We start from the raw sequence: 21,523 nt of genomic DNA on the forward strand, positions 1-21,523 counted from the left end.
ACTTACCAGGCAAACTGTTTCCTCACATCTCACTCCGCTGCTGCTGCTGCGGCTCAATGCAAGGATAGGTACTCTTTTCCCCACTTCAATAAGGGGATGAAGCTCAATTAGCATTTCACAAGTTCCCCTTTCCTCTTCTATTGCGACCTTCCCCGCGGAGCCCATGCTTTCTCCAGGGATTGTCCTGTTTTGGGCCCTTGTTGCCGTTGGCAGGGTGACAGTATTCGAGTGTGCAAACTTGTGCTATTGTCCGCGGGCCAGAGGGAGCCATGGAGACCCCATAATATGACACAGGAAAATGTTTGCTGATGGCAATTCTATGGGCTTTGTCCCACTCTTTCTCCTTCATGACGACTCGATTTAAGTCTCTAAATGTTTGACTACAAATGCAGGAGTGCTATCCAGCTCCTTTCCCTTTGTCCCGCGAGGTTTGAATGAGTAATTCAGCTTTTGTGTCGCTCGATTGAGGGGGCAAACAGAAAGACAAGATTCTTGAGCGTTCAAGCCCCTTTCCATGGTTATGCACTCTTTAGATCCCCCCACCAACACCACCACAACCTCCTTAACCACCAAATCCTACAGCTGACATCACTCTCGGGGAGGTAAACTTAACTATAACAGCTTCCCATGAAGTCAAAACGCGTGGATATTTCCGCTGAATTTACATTTTCACTCAACTTTTTTTGAGGGGTAATTTTTTGCGATTGCGTAAAAATCACCGCGAAGGAGAAATATCGCATCTCCTCAGTGGCTTTTTTTCTTCTTCTTTTTTTTTTTAACAGATCTCCATGACAACAATTTGCAATGGTGAAGAATTCGATACCAGGGCGCTTGGAGGCTGATTGGGGTGCATTGTGAGGGGCCTGGGGTCGCTGATTGGTTCAAGGGAAGCACCATAACTACAAGGAGTTTATATTCATTAAACTTGTTGAAGTACTCTTACTGCAGGCTGGAGCGAAGTCTGGACTGCGGCTGGTGGAGGACAGTCATCATCCTTCAGTGGTGAGTAGATATTTTATAATTCACTGACTGAAATGCATCATCATCATGAGTTTTAGCTCAGTTGAAGGATATTTTATGCGCAGAATTACGCGCTGCTTAAATGCGCTTTCTGATTTCTCCTCAGATCTTGGTCGTGGACTACCTCATCTAACATGGACTGATAAAATAAAGCTGATTCTTTAAAAAATGGCAAACGCTGACAGTGAGGTGAAAACTTTGCTCAATTTTGTAAATCTGGCATCCAGCGACATCAAGGCAGCCTTGGATAAGTCAGCTCCGTGCAGACGCTCCGTGGATCACAGGAAATATCTACAGAAACAACTGAAGCGTTTTTCTCAGAAGTACTCCAGAGTCCCAAGATGTCACAGATCTGCTGAATACGGCTGCGCTAAACCGATGGGCACAGGTCATCAGAAGGTGGCTGAGAAGGCCGGTGCAGATGCGCAAAATGTGGAGAATGTGGGGAGCGCAGTGGAGCAGGTGCCTATGAGGAAACGCCAACTACCAGCCTCTTTCTGGGAGGAACCCAAATTGACCCAGACTAAGAGGGAACACGCACATGTAGGACTAAAAAGGAGCCCTGTAGGAACAACGGAAAGTGGAGAAATTGAAAAGAGGAAAAGAAGTTATGATGATGACGCAAAAGCTTCATTATCTGCATCCAGTCGACGAAGTTCTTCGGATAAAGAGACGCTGAAATTGGACCTGACCTCTCACCACTGCGTGAGTGTGTGCGGCTGCTGTCCATTCCAGTACCACGGACACCAGGTTCTCCACAGTCACATTGTTGTCCCCCATCCACCCCTGGGACTGTGGGGCAAGGCTGATACAGAGAGACCTGAGCATCATTACGGACCGAAAATTCACACACACGTTGTTGTTAAACCCATACCAACCAAACCCACCGTTCAGTCCCCAATCTTCAGTGTGTTCGGGCTCATTTAATGAATGGAACAAACTGTGTAAATAAGACTAATTATTTTTTGTAATTTTGCATCCTACACAGCCAACTCTTGTTCTTCAAAATGAGACAATTCCTGGAGCACTTATTGGAACATCCATCATCATTATCATTATTATTATTATTATTATTATTATTATTATTATTTCAATCTAAAAGACTAAATTGCACTGGCAGCATATATAACTTTATCACGTTCTCTTTCAGTCTGATGACACCACGTATCTGAAAATTGTCAGTAAGTTAAAAGTTTTCTATTTTTAGGTCTTCTGTTGCAAATGAAAGAACGCCTTCTGTTTTAGTTTCCTCTTTCAAATATGAGAATAGAATGTGGGACATAGATTGATTTTCTTCATCAAAGTAATGTTTGATAGCCATATTTGATACAATGACTTTCATTTCTAAATAAATGATTCAACATCCCTCAAGAATTCCTTTGGGCATAAGATAATTTTTACCTTCCAGCGAGGGTTTCTGTGGAAACATTCAGAATAAAGATATGTGTTGTCACATCACATGTCTTATAAATAGGTATATAGAGAATTTGCTTTGAAAGGGCCATTAACAGATACATGCTAAAAAAAGATATGTCTATTCATGGCTCTGATGCCTATGTTACTTCAAGTCACGCAGAGGTGTCTGATCAGTCTGTCTGGCAGAGGTAGGCTTGTCAGACATCTCAGTCTTTGTGACCCAACCTGGGTCCGAATCCTTAGTTTGCAGAGGAACAGCAGTGGACGTGGTGACGCTAAAGAAGGGAAAAGAAGATTGGATTGTCATTTTGCGTTCTTTCTTTGCAAAACACGCACAAAGATGTAAAAATGTAAGGGATTTGATGTTTCCCTTACATGACTTCCTGATAACGTCGCGCCATTCTTCTCGGCTTTCAAGGAGTTCAGTGATTTTGCTGCACAGTTGAGCATGACCAACATACTCCAGCAGCAAGTCTACAATTGGTCCGGCCCATTTACACATCACTGGTGTTGAAATCCACTCGCAGAACTGAAAAGAACAATTTATGAAAAAAAAAGATGCATTATTTTACAGGAGACATCATGAAATTCATTGCCTTGCTCTTTTTGTTTTATTACCTGTGTTGCTTTATCTGATGCCTCAGTGCAATTGAAAGAAAATGTATTCTCATTATCTCCAGTATGGGATGCTGATGCCGGATGAACGCCGCGTCCATACGTACATGTGAAACAGGAAAGGGCATCACAGCCACTGTCCAAGAGGCACTTAAGCAGAGGAAGGTTATCCATGGAAACTGCAACAACAGCAGGGAATGTTAAGGAGTACGATGGGATTCTGGTGTTGACATCGGCCCCTCGCTGCAGCAGAAGGGAAACGGTGCTGACACAGCCCCGCTTCACCGCCAACAGTAGAGGACTGACCGGGTCTAAGCTCATGCTTGCACCAGCGTTTACTAACACCTCTGTTGTTTCTGTACTGCCGTTGGCGACGGCAAAGCAGAGGGCTGTTGCACGTCGATCAGCATACAGCTTAGAGTGACGGGGGTCCAGCGTTGCATTGACATCTGCACCTGTCTTCAGTAGCACAGCTGCAACTGTGGGTCTGTTGTGTTCCGCTGCCAGGTGGAGGGGGCTGATCCAACTGTGGCGAAGCCTGGTGCGACTTGTCAAAGAGACGAGAAGGGACACGATCCTGATCAAGTGAGGGCGGACATGAAAAAGACAAACAAATAAGCAGTGTGACTGTTCTATTACAACCAAAACTGGTCACTGAAAAAATTAAGACAGGGGATCACACAGGAAATATAATAGGTCACACAACACGTTTAACACCAGAGTGTGAGGAATTTCTTTCATTCAAAATGGAAAATTATTGACGTTGAGTCTCTGTCACATGTATCTCCTGACTCACAGCATTTCAGTTGTCAACAGTACAGTGGCTGTTGTTTTAGGGGTCATGGGTTACTTGATAACACAAATCTTCCCTAACTTTGATCGTGGAGTTGTAACTTTAAATGCAGGGCTTTGATTTTAATTTCTAACTTTGATCCGTGACTTACTGCTGGCATACTACTACATGCCAAACCCTTTTATGCCTTACAGTTCCCATTGTTTTAGGTTAAAGGTGAGGGCCGGGAGTCTATTGGATGTTGTGTGACATCACAGAACATCCCTGACAATCTCTGCCTTTGATCTCAGTCATTCTACCTCTCATCTCAGTAAGCACAGGGCCTGAATTGTGTCTTTAATTCTACCATCGTTCATCTCAGACTGCTTTGATCACCACTTACAGCAGCAGAACCTTGTGTCCTCTCAGACCCAAGACCCTCAAACTAGGCAAAGCTCTATTCTGAGGTGCCAGCAACCACATGCCAAGCTTGATGTCAATCAGATGAAAACTTATTCAGACAATCAAGTCACAATCATGCAGGGATTTCTTGTTTTACAGTGTGGTACTAACAGCTAACTGACAAGGCAGATATATTCACTCACTCATGGTGTCCATATTGGGCAGCAAAATGCAGAGGTAGCAATCCCGAGTCAGTGGGTTTGTTGGCATCTGCGTTCTTGGTCAACAGCACTGCTACGATGTCCTTGTGGCCGTTCTTACTGGCCTCATGCAGCGCAGTGACACCATCGCATGTCTGCATGTTCACGTCAGCACCTGCGAGAAACGTGGTTTTTCTTTACATCCTTGTAAAAGTGATCAGAGAAGTCAGAATAATAATATCAACAGTAACTGAGGAAAAGTACCTTTTCCAATGAGGTAACACAGCGCCTCGATGTGTCCCCGCTGAGCAGCTACACTGAGCGGTGTGACGCAGGTATTAGGGGTGTTGATCGTGGCCCCCCCTCTTATTAGTATCCCACAGATCTCAGAGTTGTTCCTGGCTACAGCCTCATGAAGAGCTGTCCAACCTTGGCTACACCGCTGGTTCACAGTGGCCCCAAAGGAGAGAAGAAGGTTCACCAATTCTACTTTCTCCAACTCGCAGGCTGCAAAGCCACATAAGACATATTCATTTCTAACCAATCATTTCATTTTAGCTGAACCGTTGTGCTGTGACGTCTAATCCTGTACCTTTATACAAAGGGGTTTCTTTGTTCTTGCTGCTGATGTCGGGGTCAGCGCCTGCTTCCAGAAGGCATCGCACACATGACAAGTGTTCACAAGACACAGCAAGTAGCAAGGCCGTCTGTTCCTGCAAGGTGCGCTTGTCTACTGCACCTGGATGAGCTGGAGATGAAAATATTAATGCCAACAAGCCCACTGACCTTTTTCTTTTGTTTTTTTAGAACAGGCACTCAATCTGAGTTTCAAATTTGTGCCATACACACCCCTCAGAAGGGTCTTCAGACACTCTGACTGTCCATAGAAAGCAGCGTCATGCAAAGGTATCCACCCATCTTTGTTCTCCTTCATCAGGCTGGGAGAAGAAGATGCAGCCAGAGCATTAACAGCCTCCACATCACCTCTCCTGATGGCAGACACCACCAGGTCAACAGCCCTGAAGGGAAGAAAACGGACCAAGTCAATGCAATAAAAAGCAATTTCATACAAGACAGTGACACACACACACACACACACACACACACACACACACACACACGCACACAAACAAAAGACTCACCCCGGCTCTGACGTTACGTCTCCCTGACCGTCCCCTCTTCTCCTGTCGCCTTGCAGCCGCGACAGAACATTACTACATTGACCTCCACCATTACGAAACTGCGATAAATATTCGGAATAGCTGAATTTCGTCATTACTGTCGGTAGATTTGACAGTAATGTGTTTTCTTGGCGCGGCGCAGGGCGGAGCAGAGGACAGCGGCGAGCAGGGGCTCAGCTGTGCGCTCTCGGATTATTTTGGGACCTCATTGTCAGGCAGCTGGGTGACGGGTTTATCCATATATGTCAAGAGAGTCGGACATCCAGAGATAAGGCAAACAGCAGCGGAGATAATGCAGACACACTATTCACCAGCCACTTTTATGATTAGAAATACTTCACTAGGATTGAGTCAATCTTGAATCTATTTATCTGAGTCTGTTACACCCTGACCTCGGGCGCCGTGGAAAAACACCGGACAGTACAATCCCAAGGAATATTAATGCCGGGCTGATGTATTACTGTACCTAAAGTGTTGTGAATTACTGGCAAGAGAGGCTCTAGATTTTATAAATAGGCCTATGAGTCATGTGACTAACTTCCTAAAGTTATTTATTGGTATTTTAGAGACAATATTATCACAAGAGAAACAGTAAATGATGTCCTCTTCAGGAAAACACAATTAAGATATAATTTGTTGCCATGGTGTAATTAATTAGCCACAATGTATGAATTGTTCTCTCACTTCGATTAAATTGTGGGAACACGTGATGACCAAAAACGAATCAAACTGAGGTAGCAAGTTCTATCTGATGACTGCATTTTTTCCTGGACCACTCCAGAACTCTGTATATGCTAGAACATTTACTAAAGTTTAACGTGCTATCAGTAATGTTGCCCAATATTTCAGACTTGTTTTTTTGAAACGACCATGTCATGATGACATAGCTTTTTCATAATCCAGTGGCTTAAAATGTGTCCATCTATTTAAAAACAGAACATTGTCGGAGTTCTGAATGGAACCACAGTTGTAGTTCTCCCTTTGACCTGCATTTGACAGTCTTGTGATCCAAGCCACCTAAGGCAGTATTTATTATTAGCTATAGAAGGAATGCATGTCATGGCAGTGTTAGAATTTAGCTTGAATGCAGTGAAAACATTTTAAATCCATCTATATTGCCAAAGAGCTGTTTTGCAACTGACCATAATAGAGGCGTTCTACCCGAACCCTTCTGGATGATGTTTTTTTTGGTTGAATGCTAAGTTAACCTTCACCTATTATACAATATAATATGTGGCGAAACAAGTTGGACAAGAAGAATTAAAGTGTTATCAAAGCAGCAAGCGTGCTGAGCTAAAATCAGACAAACTGCTATCAGGACTGCTAATGTCAGCTTCTTTTTAATTAAGCTGATGAGGCACTTCTTCAGATTAAGTGGGTGTTGATGTTGTAATTCATTTCAGTGGCTGTGCTGAGTCCAGTTGAATTTAATGTGATGATTAGATAATTGTTTTACTCCGAGTTTTGCCGTTTCCTCCAAGATGTTAAGAAAGTAGGCAGAAGTGTGTTTTTCTGCTCAGCTGCCAGTCAGTTTGACTGGAGGGACACGTCCTGAGGGGGAGTAACATCAGTGCATACTCTTAAGTTCAAGTTCAAGTTGCCTTCATTGTTCGTTTCATCATTTACTGGGAGTAAAACACGAACTTTTCTCTCTGTGACATGTCATCATGTCTTCTGGCGGAGGCTGTCGTGCATAATAGTCATCGCCTCCCCTCTATTACAGATGCATTTGATTTTGACATGCATAACCTAAACCCGGCCCCCTGTTTTCCTCCTTGGAGTTTATCAAAAGAACATACCAACTATTATGGAAAAACACATTCGTCATCATCCCCAGGGCTAGACAGGAAGCTATAGATACCCCTCTATCTTCAGAGTGTGCATTCGGGAGCCGAGACCCTCGAAGAGTGCTGAGCTGAGCTGAGCTGAGCTGGCTAGTTAGCTTAGCAAAATGAATGGTAGTGGATGGGATGTGTAGCGTAGCTATGACAATAGCCATTACACACACTTTTCTCAAACTTTCTTTTTTCTGCTTAAGAGAACTAGGGCTTTATATAACATTTATTATGAAATAACAATTTCTAATTGTGAGACAGTGGAATGTTAGAGTCAGGTACATGGGCGGAACTACTTTCCTGACTGGGCGCTGTGATTTTGATGCGGCGCCTCAAGGACGATGAAAATATCTTGACAAAAACCAAGATCCTGAATACAATCTTTTTGAATCAGAATACAAAGAGGAACAACTACATGTTTTTTAAGCCGAGCGGGCAAAACAGTGGTATGCTAACTTGCCCAGTCACTACCATTCATTGTGCTCTGCTCACTAGTGGTCAGCCAGTCTCAGCACCCTAATGCACACACAGAGGAGAGAGAGGTATCCATTTTCCTTTCTGGCTCTGAGGAAGATGGCAAAATATCTCTCGGACAGTTGGCTTGTTCCTTTAAGCCCGGATTAACCACGTCAAAGGAACAGCCATCCACATATATAAATCAATCTCTAGATGGAAAACATCATGTGCATGAATTTTTCGCAGTAATTCCTTGTAATCCTCACCTGAGCAGGTTCACTGTGGTGTCACCTGACGATGGAAGAGTTAAGGATTCTTTAACATCCGCGTTCAGTCTCTGGTAAAGAGACCTGGATCTGCTGACTGAGAACATCATGGGAGGAGAGCTGTTGTCCGGTCCAGACTTTGACACTCAACAGAGCGCTTTGATGTTCCTGGAGCACCAGTGATGCAGCTGATGATCCACATCAGAACATTTGAGAACGGAGGCCCCTAAATCAAAAGATAAGGTCAAAAAAAAAAAAAGAAAGGCCAAGCTAATTTGAAAGCGCTAAAATCAGCTCTGGCAAACACAAGAGAGCAGCAGCTCAGGCAGTGAGATAGATGCCTTTTAAGGGCATGTTGAAATGTGTTTGGTTCCTCTTGATTCTGCTGCTCCAGAGGCAACGCTGGCATGAGCTTATGTGTTTTTGAAGTTATATGAGTTACAAAGACTTGATAATGAATGACGATGTGATGAAATGTTACGCTTTTCAGTCAATTCACTCAGCAACGGCTCATGATTAAATATGTGTATCCAACACGTTTAAACATGCAGAAAAATGGGTGACATGAACACATTCACAGCCAAAAGGTCTAGAACTCACACAGAACAAAATTTCAGACTCACCTACTCTCCAACTCCCCAGAGTTCCTAATCATCATTCAGAGAATTGCTGAATGTTTTGATGTCCCACAAAGAAAACAGAGAAGCAGTCTAGAACTCCTCTGATGTGTCAGCCCTCGCTGTGACACGGTCAAGTGTCAAAATGCGCTAGACAGTTTTGTCTCACCATCACGTTAAGAGGTGAAAAATACTTCCTGCGTTCAAACTGAAAGCAGCCACAAACAAGTCAATCAGCATATCTATTTACAGCTGGAGGAAGTAGACTTGCTCAAAAAGCATCTCCAAACATCTTTACATGTTTGGTCATCAAGCAGGAACTTTGGTGGGAACTGTGTCACTCTTTGATTCTGGGCAACTCTGCAAAGTCTATTGTTGTGCATGTTCATCGAACCGTCTCAGGAAATGAAGGTGTTAATATCAACTGAGCAGGTAAATACGGCCAAATAACCGAAGAAACGCGCAGTGTGCGAAACAGATAGGTGACGAATTAATGGAAAAAGCTGAATAAAAGAGTGGAGTTATAGAATGACAATGCCTCCATCCAGAGGGAAGGTGGAGTCACTGAAGATGTTGGGCTTAAAACAATGATCAGGTTTCAGTTGAAATATCCACGCAAGCAAGCCACAAACAGGAAAGAAACAAATGAAACAAAAAGACAAACAAACTCTGATTGGCTTCAAATTTAATAACTGAATTTTTTTTTTTCCAGTCAATCATTTTAAAATATTGCCACTGAATGAAAATATCAATTGATCAAGAAAATATTCATCAGACTGATGGATGAACCCCAATCCTGACAGAAGAAATAAACCCTGATAGAAGAAATAAGTTCTCTGGTCTTTTGCTCAATGACTGAACCCAAAAGTACAGAGGATCTGGGAATTAGTGTTGTTATGAATCACTCTTATGGCACGTAGAAAGAACCTTTAAACCTGCTGTTTTTGTTTCATTTTTAATAAAACATAGCCTATTAATGCACTATAAATAACTATTCATAATATAACGCGGGTGTTTTAGGTGTCACGTATTACGGCAGGCTTGCTTCGAGGGAATGAGACCAGAGTGGGCGCTCTTACCCTTCTCCCTCTCTCGGATGGTTCTTATTTTCATGCCAGTCAGTAAAACAGCAACGCCTCCCTGGCCGTTGCCATGACAACGAAGAAACGATCCCGGCACATTCCCAGTTGTCTCGCGGGGGTCTCCAGGCAACCGCGACACAAATCCAGGAAAACATCCGGAACGATCCTTGATCGCCCGAACGTGGAATAACTGCATGACTTGTTTACTCATCAGGCTTCGAGAACAATCGATAATTAGCAGAACATGATGACCTCCTCCCTGCCTGCCCTCGAGAACAGCGACCCCCGGCTGAAGCTCACGCTGGAAAATAGGATGAGAAACATTTTTGTAACACAGCCTGACGACACCAGGTACAGTCGGCCTTCATCATCATCATCATCATCATCCTCTCTGATCATTTATAAAAGTTCTGGCTGCATTCGAGAGGTGCTGATGATCGTTTCTCCCTAGAAACACAGAGGACAATGTCAACCACGTCCCAGTTGTAACAGAGGTGAGGCTCTGTAGACTTTGTTCATGAAGTTACCTCATTTCACGGCATTAATGAATTAAAAACATATACATTTGTCTGAAAATGTTTGTGCAATTTAATGAGTTTATGCCGCTTTCATTCCTGTGATGCAAAAACATTCGGTGAATTTGTAAAATCCCTCGTTATTTTTCTTCTTTCTTCGCTGACATTTTGTGCCGAGCATCAATCTGATTTTACAGTTCTTCATGCAATGAATAAAGAAGAAATGAAGCATTTTCCTCATCAGTAAATTGGTGCTCTGCTGGTCCTGACACTTTCTGTCACCTGCGCTTTGACAAACTGAGGTGAAATGTAATGGAAGCACCTCACCAAAAAAGACATTTTTACTGTCACAAAAACGTTTGGTCCAATTGTACAAACAGTTTGTGCATCCCTTTTGGGAAGTATCTCCAAAGTCTTGCAGTGGAGTGCTTCTTCAAGCTATTTTAGCGCTTGTAAAAAGTGTCTTGCACCTTCATATTTTGCTTTTCGATGTAGCCTTCTAGCAGAGTTCTGGAGGCAGGAGTGAACACCTTGCAGAGAACGCTGGTTCTGAAGAAACAAGCTGAGCTGGAGGAGTTGAAGAAACTACGTGCGCTTAAGAGAGAGGAATTTAAGAGCTGTGTGGAGGCTCTGGCTCTGAGAAGATCAGACCTGGAACTCAAACAGCGGCAGGTATGTTCCACACAGCGACCTCAGCAAACTAATAATGGCGTTACCTGACTTGTGTGTAATACAGATTTTGGATTCGTTTCCTTTTCTTCCATGCAGACTAAAGAGAAGGCAATGAAATTTGAAAAGTTTATGAGTGAAAACGAAATGAAGCGACGTCGAGCTCTGAAGAAGTACGAGGCAGCGCAGGAGCAGAACGTTCTGAAGCAGAAAGAGATAGAAGATCTGACCAAACAGCTGCAGCACCTTCAAGCCAGGTGAGCAGTTTCCACCTTGACCAGCGCATCATGATGATCCTCAACAAACGACTCTGCATATCTCACCTCACAGGAAGCAGGTTTTAAAGGAGCGAATGTCAAAATATAAAATCTATGAGGACTACTTGATGAAAACGCTGGACTACCTCCCTAGCGGTAAGCTCACGTCTGACTTCAGATGTTTAAACTGGGTTTTTTTGTTTTTTTTTTCTTTTTCTATTTTTACGCACTACCTGTAAATTGTTCTCAGCTTTCCTCGAGAGTGGCTCGGAATCTTTGGTCATGCCCATCATTCAGCGCCATGAGACCCTGTCCATCACCCACCAGGAGCTGCTGCAGCGTCTGGGCCACCTGGAAGAAGAGGTGGAACGGAGCCAGCGACAACTCCAGACCATGAAGCAGGGGCACAGCATTAAAAAACTGGTCAGACTTGCCTGGAAAGATATTTCCCGCTTGGTTGAGAGTGTTTGAACCTATTACCTGGAGTTTGTTCGTCTGTTGCAGATGGCCAATAAGGAACTTTATGAACTCCAGAGTGAGTTAGAGAGTCTTAAAGAGAAGAGCAAGCAGGCAGAGGTTAACCTGCTGACAGAGCAAGAGCAGTCCAGAGAGAAGGTTCGGAAAAAGCTCACGTTAAAACTGTTGGAAGGTAGAACTCCGGTCAAACATGCTGTTTTCTCTCAGGTTGAACAAATGGGAAGCTTATTCATGTCCATCAACAACCTCGCAGAGCAGTGTTACCTACAATCCTACGGACCTCTGGAAGACATGAACGTACTGACGATGATGGACATGGTGAAGGTATTTAACGGAGAAAATGGTGGATTTGTATTTCGTTTTCCCAAATTCTTCACCGAACAAGTGTTTGATTTCAGGAGTACATTCTTGACAAGGCAGACACGGAGAGGAGAGCCAGGAGGCTGATGGAGTCTGGATCTGCCATGACCAGCAGAACGGCTTTGACTGACAAGAGAGAGAGAGAGTCCATGAAAAGCCTCAGTCATAAAGCTCTCATCAAAAGTCCCAGCAAAGTCAGTAGGAGAAGTGAAACATTTAGTTGACGTGGACATTTTACAGCAAATTCGACAAAGATATCATAACACGACACTTGCGCTAGCAAGGTGAGGAACATGAGAGTTTCACAAGAAGATGATTGGGAAATGCTCTTGTGTTCAAAAGTGTTCATGTAAAATTATGTGCACAAAGGGTGGACTTAGACACAGTAAAATATTGAGGAATAATAAATGATAAAATGTTGATTTACTGTGTAAATATTTCACATTCCAATGTTATTTCAGTTCCATTTTAGAATTCAAATAAAAGGTCACATTCTGAATCATCAAAGCTATAGCGCGTGATTATTTAACATTTACAGATTGCACATCTTAAAAATATGCTTTTTTTTGTCTATATAAAAATATTGTGAAGTTTTTGCATGGGACAGAATGTTGCCCCCATTCACATTTCTGTTCATCCATCATATATATATATATATATATATACACATATACATATATATACACACACATATATATATACACATATATATATACATATATATACATATATACACATATATATACATATATACACATATATATACATATATATACATATATACATATATATACATATATACATATATATACACATGTATATATATACACACATATATACATATATATACACATATACATATACACACATATATACATATATATACATATACATACATATATATACACACATATATATATATATATATACATATATATACACACACATACATACACACTCCCCTGTCATAAAGTTAAAGTGGCGGTTTTTCATCATTTCACTTACTTTTTGGAAAAATTAAAGATTTCCACGTACTGATTCAAGTCATCTCTCAAAACCTATTGTCACTTTATTGTTGTCATTCAATTGCTTGTGTGTTCTTATATAATTTCCTCTCCTTTGTGAATCTTCTATTTTTAGTGACATTGCAAATGTTTTTGTCTAGTTTTTGGTGATTTGTTTTTTCTTTGTATTTAATCATTAGTAGTAGTAGTAGTAGTAGTATTGTTCCTTGGAGATTTTGAATTTGAAAACATGTATAATCTTAGATCAAAGACGTATTTCAATAATGCTTATCAACACTCCAGAAATTACAATGTGGCTCCAAAGACAGACTAATAACATTAAAGTAGGACTAATAAAGTAGAATAGTAAAATGGAATTGGGGCATTTCTGTAAATGTGCCAATTTAGCCATTTTGGTAATTTTTTAATCGATATCTTGGGTGAATAGGTTGATTGCACACTTGAACCTTTTGTTCCTTAATCCCTCATATAATAAACATTGCACTGTCTCTTTAACGCGACCACGTGGTACCAGCACACTTCCGGTATTCGTAAAAACAGACTGTCACAACAATGCCCTGGCATTAATGCATCTTGGGCGAACTAATGACACTTTCATAGAATGTTTTCTCATTAATTGTTTGTTTTTGTGTTCTTATTTGTGGTTTTTGTTTGTTAGTGGACATATGGAGGCGGGCAGCCTCGTCTCTCACCAGGAGGACATCTCGTGCGTGTTTCCTGAGCTAACTCCGGCTGCCAAATACAAAGTAGGCTCCTATTCTTCAGCTGTCTGTGTATGTGTGTGTGTGTGTGTTTGTGTGTGTGTGTGTGTGTGGGGGGGGGGGGGTAATGCCATAACAGTCACGCATATTGTCCTTTGTCAGGATCTAACCAGTCAGTTTTGCTCCGTGAGAAAAGTACGCGGGGATGGGAACTGCTTCTACCGAGCCTTCTGCTTCGCACACTTGGAGTCAATCCTACATAATACCAGAGCTCTGCAGAGGTCAGTCACCATCATCATCGTCATCAGTCACAGAGAGGAAATGGCCTTCCTATTGACAACCCGATTTCCTCAATTTCAGATTCAAGGACAAAATAATACAGAGCAGCAGAGACTTCACCTCTGCGGGATTTGACGAGAGTTCTTTCAAGCACCACTTGAACACAGTAAAAGATGACATTTCTTTCAACAGCCCTACACACTTGCTCAAGATCATCGCACACGTTAAGAAACCGTTGAGCACGATAGCACCATAAGGCGTAAAACCATTGAACACGTCAGGTTGAGCCCTCCATCCAGGGTAGTCCACAGGATTCACCCCACACAAGCACAGAAGGATCAGCTACAACGTAGAAATCACTTCAAAATTGAAGTGCAAAACTTTAACAATGGCGCCTATCAAGAGGGAGACCAATAAGCCAGGCCAGGCAACACATTCTGATGGCTGGATGACCCACTCAGAACCACAACAGCTGGTCTTCCTGGCACACCGTGGTTTGGTACCAAACAATTGTGATGAAATGAGTCATGGGTGTCCAAGGGGCAATATTTTAATGAGTTGTCTGCATAAATTTAGCTGCACAAGAGGAACATGGATGACAAAAGCATTTCTCTGAGGTTGAGAGTTTATTTGGGGGCTGCGAATTCACCATTTCATCAGAGTTCAGGTTTTTGTAGAAATTAATTTTTGAGAAGGATGAGACATGAATAAAAAATAGTAATGTGACTAAAATATCTCAAACTGTACACACTGAAACCACCATAGCCCATCCTACCTTGTTGTACTAATGCGTACTTGGTAGAAGTACAGTAAATAAAAACCAGCTGGACTTCCTGTGACATTTTGAGACAAGTGGATCCTTATTTAATTCAAATCTATCACAATTCTTGGATGAATAACTACATCTGCAGGTGTGTTACGTTAGCCGACTCAAGCACGCCAGCCCCAAAACCTATGAATCAGCTCAACTGTGTCTCCTGTCCCTCAGGTCGTAGGAGTTATTGAGCGTTGTCAGGCCGATGAGCAGGAGGAAATGCTATTGAGGCTCTTCAATGAGCAGGTGACCTCCGACAGTGTGGTTCAGTATCTGAGGCTGCTCACATCTGCGCATCTGCAAAACCACACGGACGACTTCTGCAACTTTGTAGAGGCGCCCAACCTCCAGGTCTACTGTCACCAAGTTAGTAATCCTGCTGCTGCCCTCTAGTGGAAGAAACTTCTTCAAACAAGTCTGTTTAGTGATTTCTGTTTTGTTTTTTTCTCATTCAGGAGGTGGAAGCCATGGCGATGGAGTGCGATCATGTGGACATCCTGGCTCTAACGCAGGCTCTAGACATTTGCATCCACATAGTTTCCATGGAGGGACAGGAGCTGGTGCACCACATCATTCCAGGAGGTGCTGACCCCTCCCTGCACCTCCTCTACCAAACATCCCACTATAACATTCTCTACCCGCGACCTCCCCCCTGACCAGGAGCTGAAATATTGACTTTGGTTGATTGGATCAAATCCCAGCAGGGTTGTAGATTTTTTGAAGTGATTCACAAATACCAGAAAACAATATTTGCACACTGTCTATAACTTTTTAAAAGATGCTTTGATGTTGAATTTATGTTTAAATTCCATGAACAAAAGATGGCTTTTTAAAAACCATAAATGTGTCACTGCTGCTCTTTCTTTTTCTTCTTTTTTTGCCGCTGCCCTGTTACATTCTTCTTCTGTTTCTTCTGCTGTAATGAAACTCTGGTCAGAGCACTTTCCCCCCCCACGAGAAGCATGGGAGGCAGGGCCAGCCTCCCCATCTGAGTCGGGTATTTGGTCTTTATCAAATTCTTGAACACAGGCTGAGAGATTAAATGCTTCAAATGTTTTTTCATCCCTTTCACCATCTTCTGTTGCTCTCGGTCAGCTTCCTCATCATCCCCTCTGCCTGCAGACACAGATGGGAATACGTCTGAGCTTCGGTTGCCGGGTTGTAAATTGACTGAATGTGTTACAGGATGATTTGTGTCGCCGTATGATCACGTGGGTCTCACCAAGTAAAAGCTCATCATCCAGGTCGACCTCCAAGGCTTCTGCTGCTTGTTTGAACCAGGAATTGTGCTGCTTTTGTCTACTGTTGTAGAACTCAATCTTTTCTATCCTCCTGGCCAAGTTTACACGCTCCTGCGGAGGAACACGTACATTAAATAGAGCCACCGTAGAGCGAAACCTGGTAATATTTGTATTTGGCATGAGAGTGGACTAATACATATTTTGCCCTTTTGAAAACTGGACGAAGCTGTCACCATGGTCACATCAAACACGTTTGGCTGCACTTCTCTTAAGACAGGTTTTATTTCTTAAATGTGTTTTTTTGGTTTTTGGTTTGCCTGAGCAGGGCTGTAGTGTTTCAGACCATCTTTGTAACTCCAGAACAACACAATCAGCACAGCCTGCGCTATCAAATAAAGGCTGTTTTATTGACGCTGCATGTTGAAGTTGAGTGCGTTCAAGGACAAAGTGATATTTGTTATGTTTTTACCATCACAGCATTACCTTAAATATTAGTTGTGGCCATGTAAATGAACATATGGTGTGTTTATCTCCAAAAAAGCAAAATGGATACATCTATTTCTATCACGTTCCTGCCATTTTCAGTCAACCACTCCGCCAAGAGCTAGCCCGGTGGCACTGCTGCACACTCGTGATCCACTCTCCATAATTTGATTGTCTTGAACTGATAAACCCTCTTTGGAACATGCTGCTTTGGGTTTGGGCTGCTGTACTCAGGTCAGGTGTCTCATCAAACATTAAAGAGTTTGGAGAGGACCAGAACGCGTGGAGTCCAGTTGAAACAGCACAGTGTTCTTGTAGCTTTTCTGATGAAGACACTGAGCTGTATTTGGTCCACCCTCTAGGAGGAGTACATGGGAGCTGGAGTAAATACACACAACCCATGTCATCCCCTGCATCCACCAGAAGGCTCTATGGCTTCTCTGCCTAAAAAAAACAACAACTAAAGGGTCCTTCTACATCCCTCCATAATATTTGGTAAAAAAGCCTCAAAGTATTTATGTTTCCTGCTGGCGCTTACCTTGATGGCTTCCATGCATTTGCTCTCGATGGGAAACATCGGCAGCTCCTCATCCTTTCCAAGAGTCTTGTAAATCTTCTTGAAATTCATCATGTCGTCCGGGCCGACAAGCAGCAAACTCAGACCCTCCTTGGTGGCTCTGGCTGTTCTGCCACTGCGATGGACATAAGTCTCAGACGTCCTGGGAACCTGGCGGTCCCAATAGTATTGAGAGAGAGAGGATGTGAGGTCGCAGGTACCTGTAGCTGAACACAGACTGTTGCACTAGAGATTTTTAAGTACCATCACTTGTAAATCATTGAAACGGACGTGAGGCTGAACTGTAGCAATTAAGATGAATTCTAATGAGCGCAGAGGATTACCTGGTAGTGAATGACGTGCTGAACATCGGGGATGTCCAGGCCTCTCGCTGCCACATCAGTGGTCAGCAGAACACAGCTGTGAATGAAAGGATCGGGATTTACATGTCAGAACGAAGCAATTACACACAAGGTACCAAACGATGCGACAAAAAACACAATGCTTCAAAATTAAACACAATTACGATTCTTTTTGGGGGGGGGGGGGGCGGACGGACTGATTTTCCAACTTTGATATTGATTTTGTCCTAGATTTTCACAATCACAGCATTTTTAATTTGCTTGAGAAAAGAAAATCTGTCTAGAATAAAGGAACGTACGAAGATTCCTGCAGGAAAATACGTGTTTGATCTTTAAATGTCACAAAACAACGGTGACATTTAAAAATGCAAATGAAAACTGCACTTCAGGCGAAAGCAAGACCCACCTCTCCCTCTCTGCAAACCTCTCCAGGTTTTTGAGCCGTTGTTTCTGGTGCATGTTAGCATGGAGAGGCAGCGGAGTGCAGTCCAGGATGACCAGCAGAGAGTTCAGCCTCTTAATGCAGTCGATGCTGTTGGCGAACACCATGGTGCGCCCCGGATACTGCAGCAGGAAGTAGTAGAGGTAGAAGTCCTTGTCCTCTTTCTGGCAGTGGATCTGTGTCTCCGTCAGGGTCTCCACTGTCGCCTCCTTCCTGGTCAGATCGATGATTTTGGGTTTGGATTTTATTCCCACTTTCTCCATGAGAATTCCCACCTTGTTCCTCTGGTCTACATTCTTCTTCTTCTTCTTCTGCAGCACGCGGGTAGGCAGGCTGTGAACCATGGTCAGTGTGGCAGAGAACACAAAGGTTTGCCTCTTGGGATTGAAGTGTGTGGTGTTCAGCATCTCCAACAGACTCTCCAGCTCTGCGAAGTGGCCTCTTTCCACCATGCGGTCGGCTTCATCGATGACAAGACACCTGGGTTTCATAACAGATTACCTGGATCAGCTCTCCAGTTGAGCTCTGGGTCCGGCGACCTAATACACGGAGGCGTGACCTACCTGAGCTGCCTGAGGTTGAGCAGATGTGGGTGTCTCTCCTTGATCAAGTCCCACAGACGTCCCGGGGTGGCAATAACGACTTCTGGCCGACGCTTTAGCATCCTCCTCTGTTTCTCTTGAGCCATCCCACCCACCACTATGGCTGTTCGGATATCTGTAGGAAAGCAACACTGTGAACAGGAAATCACTTTTTTTTTCCCCCTTACGTGCACACATTAATTCTCTTAAAAGATATTCTGTCTTAAGCAAAATGTGACCAAGATGCATTCGTGTGCTTTGATTCTTCAACAAGCTGAGGACCTCGAAAGGCTCATGTGACAGCAAGTCATCAGACGCTTAAAATAATGATGTCGTAAATATTTGACAGGCACCTTTATTTTGGACACCAGAAGTGGTTGTAACTTACCGGTGAATTTGGCGACAGCATCAATATGGTGTTTGACCTGAACAGCCAGTTCCCTGGTTGGCGTGAGAACCAGCCCGAGCAGGGGCTGTCTGGAACCGCTGGCACCGTCCTCCTCTGTTTCCACGGTGGTTGAGAGGGGGAAGTCAAACTCTACGTTGTCGATCACCTCCACACATCCTAGCCTTCTGTCGTCTTCGTCTTCAACACTGTGCTCATCCTCATCTTCATCTGAGTCGCCATGATCGCGACCAGTGACACTCCCATCTTCCTCTTCCTCAGTAGGAGCCATTTTCCCTTCCTGTTCTGATGTTACGGCGTCACCTCCTGATGATGTGGACTCGTTGCCTGCTGGTAAACACAAACTCTCCACCTTTGAATCTGACTCGTCTTCAGCAGGTCCTTTGGAGCCTTTCTTCCACTCCAGGATGGTGTGAATCATGGGAATACCAAATGCAAATGTCTTGCCGCTTCCTGAAATGGAATGAGAGCTTTCATGAGAATCAGAAAAGCGAAGATGGATTATGGGACAAAAACTGGTCTTACCGGTCTCAGCAGCTCCTAATATATCCAAACGGTCTCTGATAGCTGAAGGCAAGGCCAGGGCTTGAATCGGCGTCGGAGAACTAAATCCAAGACTGCTCAGAGCCTTCAGCACAGCCGGGGGAACAAACAGATCTTTCCACGCGCTCACATCAGTATTCTTGACATCAGAACCAGAAAGTGCAGCGTTTGTCCAGTTCTTCACCTGCTTTTTAGGTGGTTTGATCACTTTATCTTGGCTGGGTTCTTCTTTTTCCCGGATCTGAGGTTCAGTTGGAGATTCAGATGATGGCTTTTCATCCGTGCCATTTTCTACCTTCTGCTTCTTATTCTTCCTCTTGTTTTTCTTTTTGGAAACTTTGGGTTGACAGTCTGAGCTAACAGTTGTTGAAGGCTCTCCTTGAGCAGGTTCATCCTCTCCTCCCATTTCATCTGTGCCCTCCTGACTCACCTCTGCGCAAAGATCATCTGCTTGGTCTGATCCCTTCACAGGCAGCTTCTTCTTCTTCTTCTTCCTCGCTTTTTTCTTGGCTGGTTCAGATGTGTTCTCTGCCTGCTCGTCGGCCGCCTTCTCTTCACCAACGTTTCCATCGCTTAACTTTCTTTTCTTGGCTTTTTTCTTCTGATTTTCCAGTGATTTGACTGCTTTTGCAGCAGCTTTCTCAGAGTCCACCAGTCTGTAGCTCGTAAGCTCTTCAAAACACACCAGACCTTCCAGACCCTCCTCGGAGAAGAGACTCGGGTCCAACTCTATAGCTTTCCATTTTCCCTTCATATGGATGCTGGTTTTGTTCGGTTTTCTCGCGACTATGCGTTTGTTTCTCATTTTCGTCTTCATTTTCCTCTCGGTTGACAGCGATAACAAACAACCAAGCCAAATATTAAACTTCTTTACCCGCAGTTGTCGAAGCTGCGAGTGTCCAGGTGGCTGTACTTGCAGCTGTTAGCCTGCGACTGCGTGTCGATGCGCGCATGTAGCTAAAAGGCGCTCGTAAAAAAAAAAAGGGTCGACTAGAGTTTGTCTCGTAAATCACAAAAGACTAAATCAATTAAAAAAAAACAAACAAACGTCCTCACTTGCCTCGGTTGAATTTCCTGAAGCATTAAAAATGTGGCAACATTTCATGACAACCGCACATGACACGAGGGCGCAGCCATGACAGTGTTGATCACGTGACTTGAAAAACTTTATTAGTCTTGCAGAAGGAGCAGAAGTCAGCATTTGAAAGGCAAAATTGTTGGTATGATTTTTTTTTTTTTTTTTTTGCCGAACTGTTATGTTATAGTATGTCGAGATCACGAGTTAAAGATCCTCCTCACGGATGTATTAAGGTGTGCACAAAATAACCCTAACAAATATTAAGTGTTACAGTGGAGCCTATCCCAGCAGCTTCGAGCAATAATACATGAATAACCTGGCCCTGAGCAGCCACTGGAAAACTTGTTTGTCTCCTTTATACTCGCAATTATTCTGTTAAGGCCGTTATGTCAAGATCACGAGTCAGTTTTTTGGTATCTTGGGATAACGAAGCTGATTTTCTTGTGAAAATGGGTCAGTTAGTCACTGATAAGGTAAATCATCACACTATCTTGAGAAAAAAAAAATCTTGTGACTGTGGCTGGCATGTGGCTACTGAGGACTTTTGTTCATAGCCAATAATTTACTGGTCATTTGCTAAATCTCCTTCTTCTGAGGTAGGTTCATAACAAGCCATCAAATCTGCAGTTGTGCCATACTAAAATAAGCAATACTATAATTCCACATGCTACTTAAAGGCAATACCGTCACAGCAGCATCAGGGATTGTAAAAAGAAGTCTAAGTTTATATAAACAATGAAGAAAAAGCCCCTTGTTCTCACTCGTTCTCTTAATTCTGTAATTGATACATGACTTTAAAGGTCTCCTTCAGAACGCCGAACTGATCTTTTAGATTCATGTCTTCTGTTATTTATTACCAGGAAAGTGACTGT

The 21,523-nt window shown here is 43.2% G+C and overlaps 5 protein-coding genes across 6 annotated transcripts; 3 read left to right on the forward strand and 2 right to left on the reverse strand.

Annotated features, from left to right (window-relative positions):
* Nucleotides 1–573: 573 nt before the first annotated feature.
* Nucleotides 574–2,644, forward strand: LOC147246603 (protein FAM181A-like). Its single transcript, XM_086183020.1, has 2 exons — nucleotides 574–1,002; nucleotides 1,127–2,644. The coding sequence occupies exon 2, from the start codon at nucleotides 1,189–1,191 to the stop codon at nucleotides 1,945–1,947; it is 759 nt and encodes a 252-aa protein (XP_086039146.1). The 5' UTR covers nucleotides 574–1,002; nucleotides 1,127–1,188; the 3' UTR covers nucleotides 1,948–2,644.
* Nucleotides 2,003–10,178, reverse strand: LOC147246604 (ankyrin repeat and SOCS box protein 2-like). Of its 2 annotated transcripts, XM_086183018.1 has the most exons (9): nucleotides 9,860–10,178; nucleotides 8,164–8,389; nucleotides 5,275–5,444; nucleotides 5,018–5,173; nucleotides 4,690–4,932; nucleotides 4,429–4,600; nucleotides 3,055–3,628; nucleotides 2,812–2,965; nucleotides 2,003–2,711 (listed from the first exon to the last, which is right to left on the reverse strand). In XM_086183018.1, the coding sequence occupies exons 2-9, from the start codon at nucleotides 8,271–8,273 to the stop codon at nucleotides 2,584–2,586; spliced, it is 1,707 nt and encodes a 568-aa protein (XP_086039144.1). In that variant the 5' UTR covers nucleotides 8,274–8,389; nucleotides 9,860–10,178; the 3' UTR covers nucleotides 2,003–2,583. The 2 variants fall into 2 exon arrangements, with proteins under 2 accessions (XP_086039144.1, XP_086039143.1); XM_086183017.1 differs by lacking the exons at nucleotides 8,164–8,389; nucleotides 9,860–10,178 and adding an exon at nucleotides 5,568–5,751.
* Nucleotides 9,946–12,636, forward strand: ccdc197 (coiled-coil domain containing 197). The gene is made up of 9 exons (XM_086183019.1): nucleotides 9,946–10,213; nucleotides 10,314–10,356; nucleotides 10,873–11,049; nucleotides 11,146–11,303; nucleotides 11,377–11,459; nucleotides 11,554–11,726; nucleotides 11,808–11,918; nucleotides 11,988–12,104; nucleotides 12,179–12,636. Exons 1-9 carry the CDS (start codon nucleotides 10,107–10,109, stop codon nucleotides 12,362–12,364), a joined length of 1,155 nt encoding a protein of 384 aa, XP_086039145.1. The 5' UTR covers nucleotides 9,946–10,106; the 3' UTR covers nucleotides 12,365–12,636.
* A 1,023-nt stretch (nucleotides 12,637–13,659) lies between these two features.
* Nucleotides 13,660–16,890, forward strand: LOC147246606 (ubiquitin thioesterase OTUB2-like). The gene is made up of 5 exons (XM_086182947.1): nucleotides 13,660–13,911; nucleotides 14,029–14,147; nucleotides 14,227–14,311; nucleotides 15,134–15,325; nucleotides 15,415–16,890. The coding sequence occupies exons 1-5, from the start codon at nucleotides 13,732–13,734 to the stop codon at nucleotides 15,613–15,615; spliced, it is 777 nt and encodes a 258-aa protein (XP_086039073.1). The 5' UTR covers nucleotides 13,660–13,731; the 3' UTR covers nucleotides 15,616–16,890.
* ddx24 (DEAD (Asp-Glu-Ala-Asp) box helicase 24) lies at nucleotides 14,664–20,720 on the reverse strand. The gene is made up of 8 exons (XM_086182946.1): nucleotides 19,556–20,720; nucleotides 19,013–19,483; nucleotides 18,607–18,760; nucleotides 18,008–18,523; nucleotides 17,584–17,659; nucleotides 17,222–17,410; nucleotides 16,182–16,311; nucleotides 14,664–16,075 (listed from the first exon to the last, which is right to left on the reverse strand). Exons 1-8 carry the CDS (start codon nucleotides 20,388–20,390, stop codon nucleotides 15,807–15,809), a joined length of 2,640 nt encoding a protein of 879 aa, XP_086039072.1. The 5' UTR covers nucleotides 20,391–20,720; the 3' UTR covers nucleotides 14,664–15,806.
* Nucleotides 20,721–21,523: the final 803 nt, after the last annotated feature.

This window comes from Aulostomus chinensis, chromosome 17, assembly GCF_037954235.1.
Source record: "Aulostomus chinensis isolate RoL2024-O1b breed Wild chromosome 17, RoL_Achi_v1.0, whole genome shotgun sequence".
NCBI lineage: Eukaryota > Metazoa > Chordata > Actinopteri > Syngnathiformes > Aulostomidae > Aulostomus > Aulostomus chinensis.